Here is an 18,831-nt window from a genome sequence, read left to right on the forward strand (position 1 = left end):
CGGAAGAAATGTCTCCTTTCCTCAGGCCTAAGGGACACACACATTATCCGAATAATATTAGCCCAGTCCTAGACTTTACTATCGGCCGGGAGTGAGGGGGGAGAGGAGGGGAAACCTCTCAGCACCTCCACTCTCAAACACTCTCCGAATTTTTGACTTTTCAAAGAGCAGAAATCGGAAATGAGGGATATGGACAGACGGAGAGTGGGAGAACGCGAAAGGGGATGAGATGGATACAAAGAGACAATATGAGACAAGTAGAGACACATATTGAGGCAGACACTGAAAGGAACCAATTCTCCATTCGACATGGCTGCTAACTGAAGAACAGGAAAGGAAAATGCAGAACCTTTCCCCACCTCAGGACAACAGAAGCAGCATTAGAGCCGATAAAGTCATTTTAACGTTGTAATGTTGACGTTTGGAACCTAATGAGATATTTTGATAAATATGTTGATTCAACAGATAAAAGCGATAATTTCCCCGACATAATAATATGGAAGTGCATAACTAACCTGTTTCTGATGAACCCTCAGTAGATCTGAAGCGTTAACTTTGTTTCTCTCCACGGATATTGCCACACCTTCTGCGATTGTCTGTCGATTCGTTTTTTTCTGGTTTCAGATTTCCAGCATTCTTAGTTCTTTGTTACATGTTAGCTCGATTGTCGTTTGGGATAAAATAGATTACCTAAAAGTGCCTTTCCTGCTTTTAAAAATTAGTCAGCAGTGCTGTGATCATGAAAATCTTGCACAGAACAGAATAAGTTCCCTGACTGGGAATCAAACCCAGGCCGCAGCGGTGAGGACACCAAATCCTAACTACTAGACCACCATGGAAGGCATTCAGCCTGTTGCCGTCTTTTCTCAATGACACTGCTTTAGCCTTTTCATTGTATTGCTCATTTTGGCTGCAGATCAGTTTCTCCCCGTCTTCGAGTTTTTATAGTGTGGAAAAAGACCATTCGGCCACCGCGTCAGTGCGTGTCATCAGGCATCCATCTATTCTCGTCCCAGTTTTCAGCATTTGGCCCAGCGTCTTTGGTGTTTTAATTTTCGAATGCAAATTTCAATGAGATTATCCCTGTAATCAACGAATGGGACTCAAGTATGCGATGATAAAACTGTGTTAAAGCCCCCTTGAAGTAATCATCCACATGTTAAGCCACAGAGGAAGATACACAGATATCTCCCGGAGAGTGACAGAGGCCTCAGGATTATATGCACTCCGTCTCCTTCATGTCCACGCTCTGTCGCCATACACACGGTTCCCCGGCAAAAGGCAGCTTTATGTGCAATAAAAGCAGTTTCTCCTGACAATGGGAACCGTTGCCATGAGATAACAAGGTGTTGAACTGGATGAACACAGCAGGCCAAGCAGCATCAGAGGAGCAGGAAGGCTGATGTTTTGGGCCTAGACCCTTCTCCAGCATCTGCAGTTCCTGTTATGTCTAAATAGTGAACAGCCCTGATCCTTACAGCCATGTCTCTGTAATACATTGTACCTGCCAATTTCAATCTGCACTACAAGCTTATTTGCTGACATTATCAGGGTAATTGGAGATTGGCAACAAGACCAATAGCAGATGATGTCAAGATTCCTCCTAGACCAGGTTGTTGTTACATTAAAAGTTTTATCGTGAAATGGGTTAACTGGAACTGTTTGTTCAGCGATTCGGATTAATATCAGTCTCAATGGATCCGATCTGTGTTGCAGAAGGGTTTCCTCTTCTATTAATAACGAGCTTCTTTCAAGTTATTCCATAGTTTCAGCAGCAGGGCCAACCTCAACACGATTAGAATCAGCAGCTCCAGAGAGAGGGAGAGATCAGAATCTGTGCACAGCAGATTGGGATGTTCCAATTATGGATCAGAATCTGAGAACATTAGACTTGAATATTCCAGTAATGGATCAGAATCTCAGAACCACAGACGGGAATGTTACAACAATGTACCAGAATCTAAGAGTATTAAATTGGAATGTTCCAACAATAGACAGGAGTTTATCCAGTGGTCTTTCGAGGCTTCGTTTCGATCGAATTCCAGTAACAATCCGGATATACAATGTACTGCTGATTATTCAGGCAGGTTACTATCCTGTCCTCGCTATTGTTGGTGTTCCCGGTAAGTCTCTCCACTTCTGTCCATGAATTAATTCTGTAAACCATTGCGAACAGCATCTCTATTTCTGTGATCTATACTTGGCAAAAATGTCAACTATTGTATTCACTTTCAATTACAAACTCTATTCTTATTCCATGGCTTTCATGTTCTTCACTTACAAACATCTGAGGAAGAACAGAAGTATTCATACCACCATTGCCCCATTTCGTCCTGAGCTGACTTATATCACAATATTCCCTCTATCAACAATAATATCCCCAGTCTTCTGCCTCAGTGCTGTTTCTGAATAAATCATCATCTCGACCTTTTTAGTTGCAGTTCTCTTCTGGCCACTCTTCGTTACAAGTATTTTGATTGTATACTTATTCTTGTCTCTGTCTGGACCTATGCCAGTTTCAAAGTGTGAGGCCAGTTTGATTCTAAAATGAGGTGGTTCCAGCTTTGTCTTATTGGTTTCAGCATAACCCGTCGATGGCCATGAAATGACAATTTCGTTGAACGGGTTAGATTCTGGAACTTTCCAAGCAGGAGTGGGTGTCATGTCCATCATCTCCGAACTGCAGTGCTCCAATGTATTCACTCAGTGACAGAGGCCATCTCTCTTCACCTAAACCCCACGAACCCGCTGTTGAGCGGAATACGTTAGTTCTGTCTTCACAGAGGAAGACACAGAAAATCTTCCAGAAATTCTATGGGACAGAGTGGCTGATGAAAATGAGAAACTGTGGGAGATTATAAATAATAAAGAGGAATTACTCAAAAAACGAATTGAATTGAAGTTTGGTACGTTGCTGCACTTCCATCTCAGAGTATTCATGGAGGTGGCAATAGAGCTAGTGAAAGATTTACAGAGTCATACAGCTCTTCAGTCCAATCAATCCACGTCAAATATAATCCCAAATTAATCTAGTCCCACCTGCCGTGGCACATATCCTTCCAAATGTTTCTTGTTCATGAACTTATCCAAATGTCTTTTAAATTTTGCAATTACGAGAAATAATTCTTTAGATTCTGGAAATTCTGGTTCCTGCAGACTGGAAAGTCGGTGTTGTAATAAAATAAAAACTGGAATGAGGAGGAAAACGAAAAAAAACCTAAATAGTGAACAACTTGGTGTCAGTTATGAGGAAAATATTGGAATATGTTATGTAGATTGTGAAAACTAGGCAATTGGAAAATCCTGATATGACTTGACAGAATCAACTAAGATTCAGGAAAAGGAAATCATCTTTCATAAACCTGTGGAATTTGAGTTAATTGAGGCATTCACAAATTTCATATGTGCGTCCGAAATATTGCCAGAAATTCCTGCCATTGCTGCTTCACCGTTTTCCTGCTAAGCTTCCTTTCCAATTAACTCTGGCCAGTTCCTAGCTCATGCCTTTGGAGTTACATTATTCAATTATAATCGTGTCACATCTGAAGATGAGCAATAGATTTAAACTGAAAGAGGGAGATTTGAGAATGGGGACATGGAGAACGTTTGTTAGATTTATTAACTAGACATATGTAATATATGTATGAGAGAGAGAGAGCGAGAGATACAGAGAGAATATGGAAGAGGAGATGTGAAAATAGAGGAAACTAAATTATCGACAGAAGTAGATGCACTTCCCTGTTTGTTTTGGCAATTCCCATGTGTTGTGGTCCTTTGCACAGTATATGTGTGACTGAGTAAGAAGTTCAGAATAGTTGAGCCATTCGCAAATATGAACCAGTGGGAGTGGTGTATCTGAATTTGAGAATACTTTTGATATGGCTGTACACAGGTGAGTGAATATAGTTGGGAGTCCAGTGGTAAGGGGGAATATACTAAATGGATTGAGAGTTGTTTAATTGAGACAACACAGAGACGAGGGTTTTTTACAGGACTGAAGGAAGTTGTTCATTTCAGTATCACATGTATCAGTGTTTGGATCACACAATTTGAAAGACATACAAATGATTTGGATGTGGTCAGCCAATAGCATATATTTCATTTTGTTTTGATTAACTGGTGCGATGTTGGGAAGAGTTGTTGTCCAAAATGACCTGCATGTCCTTGATCATGAGTCAGCAAAAATAGTACATAGAGGGGTGTCAGTAATGAGGGCAGTAAATGGTATGTTATCCTTCATTGTAAGATGATTCAGTTACACGAGTAAAACAATCTTTCTGCAATTGTAGAGTCTTGGTGGTAGAGTATTTAGGGGCATTGTGCACAGATTTGATCTCCTTTGTGTGAAATGATCTCCTTGCTTCAGACACAGTACAAATGAGTATCACCAGTCCAATCCTTGAGATGATGGTACCATGAGGAGAGAATGAAGAAACTGAGTGTTTAATCTGTAGTGCTGTGAGAGAATATCAGATGATTGCATTAAAACCTGACTTTTGGCCACAATCGCTTATGCACACGGAAAACAATAATAGGGTTAGAAATTCCATATTTTACCCAGGATATGACATTTCTATTAGTTTATGTGCCTCTGTGGAGCCACAAGTCGATTGAACGAGAGGTTCAGGCTCAGAATGAACTCTTCCCACGTTATTGTGTAGCCCTGCACTGAACATCATGTTGTTCCCAATCCTGACAGCAGCTACAAAACCTTCCTTTAGGATTTCTGGGTTTTGGTTTTTCAGTGGCATCAGAAGCCATTGGGGACTGAACAGAATTGGAAACTTCAGTGAATGTCTCCTGGCAGCTGAATTTTCTCTGGAAATTTTTCCCTCCTAGATTGGAGGACTGCATGTAATAATGTATGTCTGAGTTTTCTTTTTGGCCAAATGGTGTGTTTACAGGGTGTTACTGTATTGGAACAATTAATTCGTAATAGTTGCTGTAATTATTATGCTATTAAATTTTCAATAGACGTAGCTTATTCTAAATTCCTCTTTCTTTGATTGTATCTTAACTATGGGGTTTAAGTAAACTGTGTTTTGGTTAATGTCTGTCAAATATTTTACTAACTCAGATTTGACTAAATGTAAACAGGAAGGCACTTTAGACTTCTGGGGAAGAAATTTCTACTCCAAAAAGTTTGAGAATTTCTTCTGGTCCATCTTATAGAATCAGAAAGTCATACAACACGGAAACAGACCCTTTAGTCCAACTTGTCTACGCCGACCAGATATCTAATCTGATCTATTCTCATTTGCCAGCATTTGGTCCATATCCCTCTAAACCCCTCCTATTCATGTACAAATCCAAATACTTTTTAAATGTGTAATTGTATGCGCTTCACCACTTCATCTGACAGCACTTTCCACATACGCACCACTCACTGTGTGAAAAGATTGCCCCCCTAAGGTCTCTTCTAAATCTTTCCCCTTCTCACCTTCAACCTATGCCATTTACTTTTGGACACCCCTATCCTGGGAAACAGACCTTAGCTTTTCAAACTATCCATGTCCCTCATGATTTCATAAACCTCGACTATGTCACACCTCAGCCTCCGACACTCCAGGTGAAAAAGGCTCAACTTATTTATCTCTCCCTGCAGCTCAAACCCTCCAATTCCTGAACATTCTTCTAAATCTTTTCTGCACCCTCTTAAGTTTAACAACTTCTTTCCTTTAGCAGAGCCAACCGAAATGCACGCAGTATTCTTAAAGTGGCCTCACCAACGTTTGGTACAGGTGAAACATGCCATTCCAATTCTTACACTCAATGCTCTGACTGCTTAAGGCAAGCGTGCCATATGTGGTCTTCACTATGCTGACTACCTGCTACTCCACTTTCGAGGAACTAGACACTTGCACCCCAAGTTCTCTTTGTTCAGCAACACTTCCCAGGACCGCACCATTAACTGCATATTTCCTGTCCTGCTTTACCTTACCAAAAGCAAAACTTCACATTGATCGAAATTAAACTCCATCTGTAAATCCTTGGCCCCTTGGCCCATCTGATCAATGTCCCATTGTACTCTGAGATAATCTTCATCTCTGCCCACTAAACCATTTTTTTGATGTCATCTCTAACTTTAATAAATATGCCTCTGATATTCACATCTAACTTCTTTATATAAATAAACAAAAGCAGTGAATTCAGCACTGATTCTTGCAGTACACCGCTGGTCACAGGCTTCCAGTATGGAAGACAATCCTCTACCTTCAAACCAATTTTAAATTCATTTGGCAGCTCCCCCTGGATCCCAAGTCACCTACCACAACTAATCTGTCCACCATTCTAAAACATATAAAATGCCTTGCTGAAGTTCATATAGACAACGTTTCCCACACGGCCTTCATCAATATTCTTTATCACCTCTTCAAAATACTCAATCAAGTTAGTGAGACGTGATTTCCACTGCACAAAGCCATGTTGACTATCCCTAATCAATGTTTGCCTTTCCAAATGCATGTAAATCCTATCCCTCAGAATGGCCTCCAACAACTTAGCACTACTCATGTCTGGTCTACTGGTCTACAGTTTCCTGGCTTGTCGAGTCACTGTTTCCTTTTCTAGTCTCACTCCTCCACTGGTCACAACAAGTTTAAACGTAATTAGTTTGGTGATGTGGCCAATGATTTAAGTCTCAGACCGGGTCAGTGTCAGTGTTAGGAACCATTCAGACAATTTTCTTCAATCTGCTGAAATAACATGTTTATGGCCAAAACAAAATTACTCAAACAATGATGGATAGATGAATGACAAACAGTTTGGCTATGCAAATATGTACAGTGATATTTTCCCTTTCTAAAAATACTGACACACACACACACACACACACGCACACACACACACACAACTGAAATCTTACCTTGAAAGGACTTCGTCCACATAATATTTGAACTCCTGATAAAAGGAAAACAATGCGATATTGTCCTGAATGTTATTCCACTTCTGAAGTTATTCTGCTCATACAAGTTTCTTGTCAATGGGGTTACTTCCTGGAACAATTAAATTTGGCTGAATTCCCTTTGCTTTGGCCGGTGAGAGATTCCAATTAATCCTCGTCAGGAATCCTCCACGAGTGGTAAAGATGACTGACTAGTATTCAACTCGCATACATTGCTGTGATGAGGAACAAGGAAAGAGACAGGGAGCAATAGGCTGTTGCATTTTAGGCAGGTTACATTTTTCCCTGCTGAGTTGAACGCACAATAATGTTATCGGACCCCCAAACTTGACCATGTGAGAGCTCCTTGAAAATTGTCTGAACTGTATGTTTCCATCACATTCCCTGCTCCATGTAAGAGCATCATTGCCGCTGTCGTACACAGAGCCATTTTCTTAGCAACAAATGGCCCCACATGATTGAAAGATATGTTTACATGTATTGAGTAATTTAATAACAAAACGTTTAACGTTTTCACAATATCTGCGTTAAAATGAATGTCTGGTATTCTTAAACAAATACAGAAATTACTGGAACAAAAAAATCAGCAGGCCGACAGCATCTATGAAGAGAAAACAGAGTTAATGTTTCAGGTCCAGCGAACCTTTCTAAGAACGTATTTTACTCTTTAAATTATTCCCCACTTTTATTCTCCCATACAAGAGGAAATATCCATCAAGTATTCACCAGCTACCCTCTCCTCAAGGCCCTATATGGTCAATAAGAACATTCATCGTTCTCAGGCATAAAACTGTTCATCCTACATAACATTTACCTTCATCCCAGCATCGAGTAAAGAGAAACATCTTTGGAAAGTTTCAAAGGCAGTTGTGTGTTTTTCAGTTTAGGACATCATAACTACACATAGTGCATCAGATGTGGTCTCAGCAATGCCCTGTACAGATGCAGTGAAACATCCCTAAGATCATATCCGACACCCTTTTCAAGAAACAGCACCATTCCATTTACTTTTCAAATAACTTGTGGCATCTTCAGACTAGCTTTATGTGATTTATGCACCAGGACACACAAATCCCTCCGGAGCACCAAACTCTGCATTCTGTCTCCAGTTATATAAATTACTGTTGTTTTATCCTTTCCCAAAACACACACTTCCAGTAGCCCCCATTCTACTGCTTTCTTTGCTTTGCTGAAAGTTTGCTCATTAACATCCCCTGCTGAAAGTTTGCTCATTAACATCCCCTGTCTTTCCCCCGTTGCAGATGGTCTGCCTTCACTTCACATCTTATTGAATGACTAATTGAGCTCCAATCCCATCAGCCCTTCATCCAAATCGTAATCGAGATTCTAAACTGTTGATGACTGCACAGTGATTCCTGAGGAATTCTACTAGTTTAAGCTATCCAACCTGAAAATAAATAATTATCTCCATTCTCTATTTCCTGTTAGCGAAACACGGCTCCCCTGTTCCTGTGTAGCAGCCCAGTAAGGTTGCATGGCCTCCTCCTACGGTGTGTAGCTGGTTGTCGAGGTGTACCTTTGCGCAGAAATACACCATTAGGGTCATTTGTTGTCCGATCATCAGGTAGAGGTTGTATTGTCAATGATCCTGATCCTTGAGAGCTTAAAAGACGAGCACAGAATACAGACTAACACTTGAGTAGAACGCTGCACGGTCAAAAATGCTACCTTTCAGATGCAGCAATAAATCTACTCTGCCCTCTCAATCAGGTGCTCAAGTTTCCCCAGACACATATTGAGGAGGAGGGGAGATTTCCTATCCGTCTGGTTAACATTTGTCCCTTTAAAAAGACCACCAATACAGATAATCTTAATGATTAGTTTCATTTTTGGCTGTGATTGCTGTGTGCAAAAACTGCCGCAATTGGTACACAATATTTTTTTTAAAAATTGTCTTTGAGGAGTGACCTTATAGAGGTTTATAAAATCATGAGGGGCATAGATAGGGTAAATAGTCAAGGTCTTTTCCCGGGGCTGGGGAAGTCCAAAACTAGAGGGCATCGGTTTCAGTTGACAGGGGAACGATTTAAAAGTGACCTGAGGGGCAACATTTTCATGCAGAGCGTGATATACATTTATGCAATGAGCTGCCACAGGAGGTGGTGGAGGCTGGTACAATTACAACATTTAAAAGGCATTGGGATAGGGTATATGTTTCGGAAGGGTTTAGAGAGGTATGGATCAAATGCCGCTAAATGGGACTAGATTTATTTCAGATATTTGGACAGCATGGACGAGTCGAAACAAAAGGGTCTGTTTACGTGCTGTGTACATCTATGACTCTATGACTGAATATTTCATTGTATTCCTGTGTAACTCCTTAGAGGGGCAGAATGGTGTCCTCATATCTCATCGTAACAATTCTGACTGGCTGAATGAGTTTTCCTTTACCTCTGTAAATCCTCGAGGGGTGGAGTGAGAGAACAACACATAGGATACGAACTGCAGTTGGCCATTTGGACCCTCGAGCCTGATGTTCAATTTAGAAAGATCATGGCTGATCCGTTTGTAGCTGAACACCCCTTTCCTGTTTATTCACAATAAATATTGACTCTCCTGTCAATCAAAGTTGTGTCGAGTTCAGCTTTGAATATCTTCAATACCCCAGTCTTCACTGTTCACTGGAGATGAGAACACTGCAGACAGCACAATATTAAAGAGAAAGAAATATCCTTATCTCAATCTTAATTGGGAAACACCTTAAAGTGTGTTTTAAAGTGTGGTAACTACAAGTTACCTTCCTCTTTAAAGAGCACAATATATAGGAACAGATGTAGACCACGCAGCCCCTCAAATCTATCCCACATTCCGATTGACTCTGTTCAGTAAAGTATTCATCAATCTCAGCGTCCAGTGTTCTCTTGGGAAAACACTTTGGTACCTTAAGACCATAGAGCATAAGAAATTGAAGCAGAGTTAAACCATTTGGCGCATCGAGTCTGCTTTGCTGTTTGATCATGCCTGGCATGTTTCTCAATACAATTATCCTGCTTTCTCAACGTAACCCTTGATCCCACTATTAATTAAAAAATGTATCTATCTCTGTCTCAAAGACATGACTGTGTCTCTGTCTCTATATGCCTGTGTGCGTGTGTGTGTGCGTGCGTGTGTTTCTGTCTATTTCTGCTTAATGGCAGGAGACAGAGTGGTCTTGGAGCATTGGTTTTCAGGCTGGAATCCTGTGACCAGCCGTGATCCACAGGGATGTGTGCTGCATCTACTTTTGTTTGTCATTTAAATAAATGATTTAGATGAAAATTATAGAAGGCATGATTAGCAAGTTTACGGATGACACCAAGATTGCTTGAACAGTGAACAGGGAAGAACGCTATGTATGATTACAAAGAGATCTTGAACAATTGGATGAATGAATCGTAAACAAGTGCAGCATGGAAACAAACCCTTCTGTCCAACATGTCCATGCTGACTGGAAATCCTAAATTAATCTAGTCCCATTTGCCAGCATTTGGCCCATATTCCTCTAAATCTTCCAGTTCATACACCCATCCAGATACCTTTGAAATGTTGTTTTTACCAGCTTCCACCACTTCATCGAGCAGTTAATTCCATACGTTTTTAAATGTCCCCCCTCTCATCTTAAACCTATGCCTTCTAATTTAGGACTCTTCTACCCTGGGAAAAAGACATTAACTATTCACCCGATCCATGCCCTTCATGATTTTATAAACTTCTATAAGGTGCAAGATTGGCTATGCTTTCTGTCATCCCGGCCCTGACTTCTGAAATTCAATGCTGATACTTCATCCTTCTTGATCAAGTCACAATTCTAAAATAATTTTAATCATCTTGTTCAGACGTATTATGAAATAACTCTGTGGGAATTGAATCTAGACTTTTGGCCCAAGAGGTAGGGACGCTGCCACCACACTGCAATAGCCCCTGAATATGAAACATTATTCTCCTGTGTGTTTGCTCATTAACCTGTTCTGACATGCTGTGACACACCTCTGCAACAGGTAGGACTTGAATCCAAAACTTCTGGTTCAGAGCTGGGGACATTACCACAGGTTCACAGATTGGAATCGAATCCAGAGCTCTGGCTCAGAGGCATGGACGCTACCCACCACACAAGACCTAAATCATGCCCAGATTTTCGGTCGCACCTTACATGCCAGCTTTCAGCTGAATTTATATTTATTAAATTCTGGTTAACATCACTGATTTACACATAGAACATGTTTTAATGTTTAACAAATGCAAAGTATTTGCCTCAACTATGGGATGTCGAGTGCATGTGCTCTGTCATCGAGATAAATTATTAACATCTTTCAATGTTTATCTATGATTTCCAGCTTAAATGGCGATTATCTGTTGACGGTAATGTTAGGGAAAGAAATCCTGCAGACACATTCTGCATTACTAAGGATCTCGAATAGATATTATTACTGAACACCAGTGACATTGAAAGAGCATAATTTACGGCCCGAAAAGACCATATTTACGGACCACTATTTCCCACCTTTGACATGTGACTGCCCTCTTCCTAAAACCATTAGATGTTCCAAGACAATAAATTATATTCCAGCGTCTTCTCACCACTGGCTAGTCTGCAATCCTACTCCCTCCTCCTCCAGCTCGCAAAAGGCAACACAAATCAGGGCCTTTGGGAAAATCAAGGCCAGAGTTTGTCGGCCTTCTGGAGAGAGGACGGTATTTCACAACTGAAGGGGTAATGTGGGTGGAGGGATTATCACTCTCTGGGCTGTTGTGTGGCAGGTAGTGTTTAATTTGCATAAATGGAGATATTGCATTTTGTTAAAAGAAGCAAGGGCAGAGACTCGGCCGTCAGGTATAATTCTTTGACGTTTCTGTCACATATCGACAGGGTGGTTAAGAAGACGTTTAGTACACTGCCTTCATTGCTCAGACTTTTCAGGTTAGGAGTGGGGACGTCATGTTCAAATTGTACAGGACGTTGGTGAGGCCACTTCTGGAGTCCTGTTCTCGTCGCATTGGTTTAGTAAGGATATTATTAAGCTGGAGAGGGTTCAGCAGATACCTACCAGGATGTTGATGGGAATGGATGGTTTGAGTTATAAGATGAGGCTGGATAGGCTGGACTTTTCTTCATTGGAATGTAGAAGGTTGAGGGGAGACCTTATAGAGTTCTATAAATCGTGAGGCGTAGAGATAAGTTGAATGCCAGGTGTCTTGTCCCTAGCATGGAGGATATAAAGACAATGGGGATATTTGAAGGTGCGAGGCGTGAACAATTTAAAAAGACCTGAGGGGCAATTATTTTACACAGCGAGTGGCTCATGTATGGAATGAATTTCCAGGGAAAGTGGTGGAAGTGAGTAGCGTTATAACGTTTAAAAGATATTTAGATATGTAAATGAATATAAATCAGTTTGGTTGATGTTGTGAGCTGCTCCCTCTCTAAATGAATCCCTGATCGTTTTCACCCTCTGTCACTGCCTGTGCAATGGCGGATGGAGGCCAACAGAGGGTGGCATTGCATCACTTCAAACAGCACAGAGACTGTCAGACCGGCCCCACACAGAGACGCACAGATGCACACACACAAGTACACCGCTACTTACACAGGTAAGGGGAGCTTATCAGGATTTCTCTTTCTTCGTGGTTTGTCAATGTTTCATTCACTCTGTCTGGTGTGTGTCAGGATTTCTGTTGTTCCGTTGACAGCATGTCATTATTTGATTCACTCTGTCGGAGTATATCAGTATCTCACTTGATCACACTATTGGGTGTGACAGTATTTCAGTTGTTCCATGGGGACTGTGACTCTGACAATCTCAATGTTTGATTAATGAAGATGTCAGTACAAGTGGGGAGAGCAGTAACTATCACAGGTTAGTTTCAGTAACTGGGCTGTCTGAAGGAGGAGGTGTAGGAGGGAGACTTCGTGCTCTCTTCCTGGGAGCTGGTGGAGACGATGTGTTGTAAGCCTACCCTCCTGCCCACCGAGACCGTGGGGATTCCATTTGTACCGGCTCGATATAAAACAGAGATGGCATTAGGGGCACGGTTTCTAAGCTGTGCCAGGTGGAAATGGAACTGACAGTGGGTTTAAAGTGGTTAAAGGGTTAAAGAATTGCCCTTCACTGAACATTGCTCCTTACTTGGTTGGTGGAACGTGGATATTTCGGAATCTCCACACGGGTCGTCCCGGTTCTCTCCGGATTGTACCAGGGTCCTCTCCGCATGGCAGGGGGAGGGAGTGGTGATGGAACTGATGACGGGCACTCCACCACCCGGCTTGGCCCTTTCTGTCCTATTCCAGGCTGTTTCTCCTGGAATGAGAGAAAGGGAGGGAAGGAGTGAGTGTGAAAGAGGGTGGCCCTGCTGTCAGTGCCGGTGTAGATAAGGGAGAAATGGTGGGATGTTCGGAGAAAGCCAGACGACATTGTTGAATCCAGGCAGTGTTTTCAGTGTAGGGGTATAGTAGAGGTGTGTGTGTGAGAGAGAGAGATAGAGTGAAAGAGAGGTGCTTCAGGCAATAGTGAGAGTGGTGGAGCATGAGCCTTGTTCGTGGATAGGTGCTGGAACAGATATACAGTGAGTGTGATGGAGTAGAGAGAATACGCAGATACTTATCCTGGCAGAGCGGGGAAGGTTACTGATGCCTGTCCTGTATTGCTGGACATTTCTTCAGACTACAAATACTGCACTGAGCTGGGTGGTGAGCTCAGACCGTGCTCGATGGGCCTGGTGGGACCTCCTCTGGGAAAAGAATTGTCCTCCTCTATACTAACCCATCCACCAGGACCTGCGTGCCCCTGTCATCAAATCATGGTGCAATTGTCCCTTATCTGCCAGGCTCGGGGTAAACTGTGCAAGGCAGCACCGAACAGAGAAAGCTCAAGTATGCGCCCATTGGCCTTTTTAAGGTGGCACCTGCGCCAGGGATCATGGAATATTCAGTGGCATCCGGGCGATGGGACTTACTACCAGCCATGATGGGTGGGAGAATCAGGCTGGGATTGAATGAGAGGAATGTCATGGGGTGGGGTAGGTCATTAATGAGATGAGTTCAATAAGATAACACCGGAACACTAGCTCGGCCTCACGTAGGCAATCCTTCTGTCACACTCAATGTAAGTGACACTGAGACAAATTATTGTTAGATTCAGCTTAATGAGTTAAAGACTCTGCTGACCCTACCAACAGTTACACAACTACAGAACAAATTCTGATTCAAAACTCTCCATCATCTGAACTCAAAGCAATATCTTATTCACGCATCATTCCTGAAATACTGGCCCATGTTGCAAGAAGCTATTGAATTGCATTCATTTCAGCATTCGGAAACCTGTGAACACCTTCCATGACACCGTCTTTCAGTCATTCCCTCCCTGTCTATATATCCCAAACCCATCCCATTTGTTCATATTTAAACTGATTCCCCACCATCTCTCTCTGGCAGTGATTTTCACACCCATGGCACCCTTTGTCATTGCACATTGGAGATATGGAGCTGTAAATGGATGGGAGCCGCACATCCTGTCACTTCCAGAATGGGCTGCAAGGTTCCCCAGGCTGGGCAGCGATTTAACACAGCGTTACCAAGCACTGCACTGGAGTGGTCTGTACAGATCTACACGCTGGGAGGGTAACTGCTCCGGATTTACAGACCAGTTCAGTGGTGTTCACTTCACCACCCTCCGTGATGGAGAGATACTTGGTCAGGATTTATAGATGAATGTAATTGCGTTCTGCACAAATTACAAACGCTGAACAGATTCTAATGCATTCGCGTGGTCTGCACAGCGCTCCACATACTGGACAGCCATCTAGTCCAGGTTTATCGATCAAGGCAGTGGTGTGGTCTGCACAGCTCCTCGTGTTGGACTGATATCTATTTGACTGGTGAGGCCTGCACAGTGTCCCACTCTGGACAGATTGCCGGGTTGTATTGACCAGTACACTAGCCTGGTCTGCACAGTGCTCCATGCTGAATAGACACCTCATTTTGGTTCATGGTGTCTGGGTTGGTTCTGTGAGTTGGATTGAGAATTTGAGGTAATTTACTACTTCAGCAGATCTGGCAATGCCTTTATTTTCTGTTTGCATTTTTGTGATTAGACCTCCAAACCTTCATTCCATTAATGTTGAAGTGCGACCATGTACAGTACATTATGTTGGTGAATACCCACTATCCTGGCAGCAGCAACAGCCTTTTTGAGAAGCAGGCAGCAATTCCCAACGTCTTCGGGTCCCTGCGTAGAAACAAAGGATAGTATCTCGGATAAAGGCCACTCCCTTGATAAATGGTTCAAAATACCCTCCCTCACCACTCCCCACTGCCAACCAAATACATCAAAATACCCCGTGTGCACTGAGAGCACTGGGGCCACTGGGAACATCAGGAAAGTGTACTATCATAGAATTCCTACAGTGCGAAAGCAGGCCATTTAGCCCATCGGGTCCACACCGCCCCTCCGAAAAGTATCCCATTCAGACCTCTACCCTATCCCTGTAACCCTGCAATTTGCCCATGACTAATCCACCTAGCCGACACATCCTTGGACACTATGTGCAATTTAGCTCGGCCAATCTACCTCAGCTGCACAGCTTTAGAGTATGGGAAGAAACCCGGAGGAAACCCACGCAGACTCGGGAAAAATGTGCAAACTCCACACCGACAGACCCCAAGGGTGGAATCGAGATCGTGCCCCTCTTGCTGTGCTAAACACTGAACCATCTTGTCGCCAAGAAAAAGGAGCAACACTTCCGATATCCGAACGTGTCAGATTGAACCCTCCAGTACACACTGTATCACTAAGCCCTGTAATCTCTCTCCATTAATGCAATACACAGCCTTTAATTCTTCCAGAAAAATCGACAGGTTCTAAGTTACCCACGTTATATTCCTTATGCCAAATTGTTGTTCATTGCTTATTCATTTACAGATTCTCTACCACTTCTTGATAACTTTGTTTCCTGCCGATGTTAGCGTCATCAACAAATTTAGTTAGAGTACATTTGCTCCACTTGTCTAATCTCTGGATATAGGTTGCAAACAATTGCGGACCCAGCACTGCTCACTGTGCCTCTGCAGTCATTACTTTCTGTTAAACTGGTAAAGACTAATTTATCCCTAATTTATTCCTGTTTCCAGTTCATTAACCACTGTTCCCTGTATTCTTCATAGCAGCTTTGAAAGGCTGAATTTTCAATTCCATTTTCTATGTAACATGCCTGAGAGATTAAAAGATCTGCTCCAATTGCTGAGTAACAGCCTCGAAAGGCTGAATGGCCTCATTCCGCTCCTGTTTAAAACTTCCAATAGGTTGAACAGGCCGCTTTAATGTCGGTGTAGTTGTGAATGGTGCTGAAAATTTTGGAATCATCAGTGAACAGCCCACCCTCTGACTTTGTGATGGAGGGAAGGCCATTGATGCTGCAGCTGCTGATGGCACACAGAGCCTTATGGATGCCCGGTTTTGATTTGTCCTGTCCTTTAGAAGTATACGCTACTTCACAGGAGGCACTGCCACATCACATAGTGGATGGTATCTTCAATATGAGGCTGAGTCGTTCCCTCCGCCAGGACTGTGTGCTGGGTGCTCCAACAGATACTGTTAGGGGCAGATACATCTGTGGCAAGTCGTTTGGTGAGAATGTTTCCCTCTTGTTGGTTCACCGATCACTTCCCACAGTCTGGCTGCTGTGTATTTTAGGCCTTGCCCTGCTCAGTCAGTGGTGAGCCTGTGGAGACACAGTTGGTGATGGGCATTGAAATACCACACCCAGAGTACGCCCTGTGTCCTTGTCACCTTCAGTGCTTCCTCTGATTTGTTTTTAACATCAAAAAGAACTGAGTTATCACTGAGGGGTGGTGTGGAGGGCAGTAGATATCCATCATCGGGCGACTTCCTTGACCATCTTTGACCTGTTGCCATGAGATTTGTATGGGTCTGGAGTCAATGTTGGGGAATTCCAGGGTAACTCATTTCTTGGCTGCATACCACGGTGCCGCCACCACTGGTGCGTATGTCCTGCCGGTGGGACAGGATACTCACAGGGAAGGAGATGGTGCTTCATGAAAGACTTTCCATCAGGCCTCATTCTGTGAGTATGATGGTGTCAGACTGTTTCCTGACCTGTCAAAATGAAGAATAAAAGTTCAATGGAGCAGGAAATAATGGTTTAATAAGTTGAATGAAAGGCACCCCATTGGAATGTGTTCTGTATTCTCGAGAAAGATTGAGGAATTCAATATATAAATTGAAGTAAATGGGTATGGTTTAATGGCATTAGAGAGACATGGCTACAGGGTGACGGATGTTGGAAACTGAATATACAGAACAATTTATGTTTGGAAGTATTATACAAAACTGAAAAGGAGCTGGGGTATTTCTCTGAATAAGGAATGGCATCTGTATGATTGCAAAAGAGGATCTTTCATCAAATGATTAAGGCATTGTCGTAATCTTACTGTTTTTGTATGTAAAGTGCCAGTTGAGTTTGGGGAGAGATTTCCACCGCAAGGCTGAGTGAATCTCACCAAAAATGATGGACAGAAGGGCCTTTGTGATGGGGTTGTTACGACTTCATCACATTCTATAACCGACATTCCTCGGAACATTCTGTAATCGACATTCCCCGGAACATTCTATAACTTACATTATTTGTGAACGGCCGGATTTCAGTGAAGTGAACAAAAGACAAGATCCCGAGGGAAGAGATCTCATTTTATGTCACATTTTATAAGTAATTGAGACCTTAACCTTTGTTACTTCCATCGAATTATTTCAATAAATCTCTGAATACAGTGATACGTTTGAAAATCTCACTCTGTCCTCAATGAAACTGTTAACTTTGCCTCCAGGCTGACGTATAATTTATTTGTTTTCCTTCCTCACAGTTAACGTAGTGACGACCTATGTCCTGCTTTATAAAGATTGTGGATTGTCATCATGTGTCAGACGTTACCTGGGGGCCATGGCAGTGGCTGATCTACTGGTCATTATCCTCGACCTGATATTGAGACACGTTCCCATTGTTTATGGGGAACAGTTTTATTTCCTGCGGTCCATCCCCGTGTGTAATGTCCACGCCGTCCTGCTTTATGCGGCCACTGACTGTTCTATCTGGTTCACCGTCACTTTCACCTTTGATCGATTTGTGGTAATTTGTTGCCAGAAGCTGAAAAGTAAATATTGCAGTGAGAAAACGGCGGCTGTGGTTCTGGGAACAGTGACTGTGCTGAGCTGTTTAAAGAACATTTTCTGGTATTTTATGCTCACAGCTCGCTATTGGCTGGGGAACGCTCCCTGGTTTTGTGAGATAACAATCGATGTTCGTGACTCTCGTGTCTGGGTCACAATCGAGTTCGTCCACCATATTCTAACCCCGGCTCTCCCATTTCTCCTGATTCTGCTGCTCAATGTTTTCACCGTCAGACACATTTTAGTGACCAGCAGAGCCCGCAGGAGACTTCGGACTCACACCAATGGAGATGTTCAGTGTGACACAGAAATGAGAAATCGAAAAAAATCCATCATTTTACTGTTTGTGATCTCGGCCAATTTCATCCTGTTATGGTCAACGTTAATGGTTTATTCTATATGGATCCGGATGTGGTATTTCGAGTTTCAGTCTGTGCACACGGATCGCTTTGTGCAGGAATTGGGCTTCATGTTGCAGCTCCTCAGTTGCTGCACAAACACCGCGATTTATGCCGTGACCCAGACTAAGTTCAGGCAGCAGCTGAAGAATGTAATGAAATATCCCTTTACGCAAATTCATCAATAATCAAATTCACTCATTAATCAATCCATCCAGGATGTTCTCATTTCAGTTCAATGTTTCAGCAATGAAGCAGCCTGTCGCCATGGTAACAGACTGAGGGTAAGTGCTAGTTTGTCCAATCTTATCCCACAGGGGGTTACAGGGAAACATGTCAATGTTTCTCTCAA

General features: G+C 42.6%; 1 protein-coding gene across 1 annotated transcript; it reads left to right on the forward strand.

Annotated features, from left to right (window-relative positions):
• The first annotated feature begins 1,948 nt into the window (after positions 1–1,948).
• LOC125483750 (probable G-protein coupled receptor 139) lies at positions 1,949–18,709 on the forward strand. Its single transcript, XM_048600341.1, has 2 exons — positions 1,949–2,123; positions 17,778–18,709. Exons 1-2 carry the CDS (start codon positions 1,949–1,951, stop codon positions 18,665–18,667), a joined length of 1,065 nt encoding a protein of 354 aa, XP_048456298.1. The 3' UTR covers positions 18,668–18,709.
• Positions 18,710–18,831: the final 122 nt, after the last annotated feature.

Source organism: Rhincodon typus, chromosome 8, assembly GCF_021869965.1.
Source record: "Rhincodon typus isolate 14 chromosome 8, sRhiTyp1.1, whole genome shotgun sequence".
In the NCBI taxonomy this organism is placed as follows: domain Eukaryota; kingdom Metazoa; phylum Chordata; class Chondrichthyes; order Orectolobiformes; family Rhincodontidae; genus Rhincodon; species Rhincodon typus.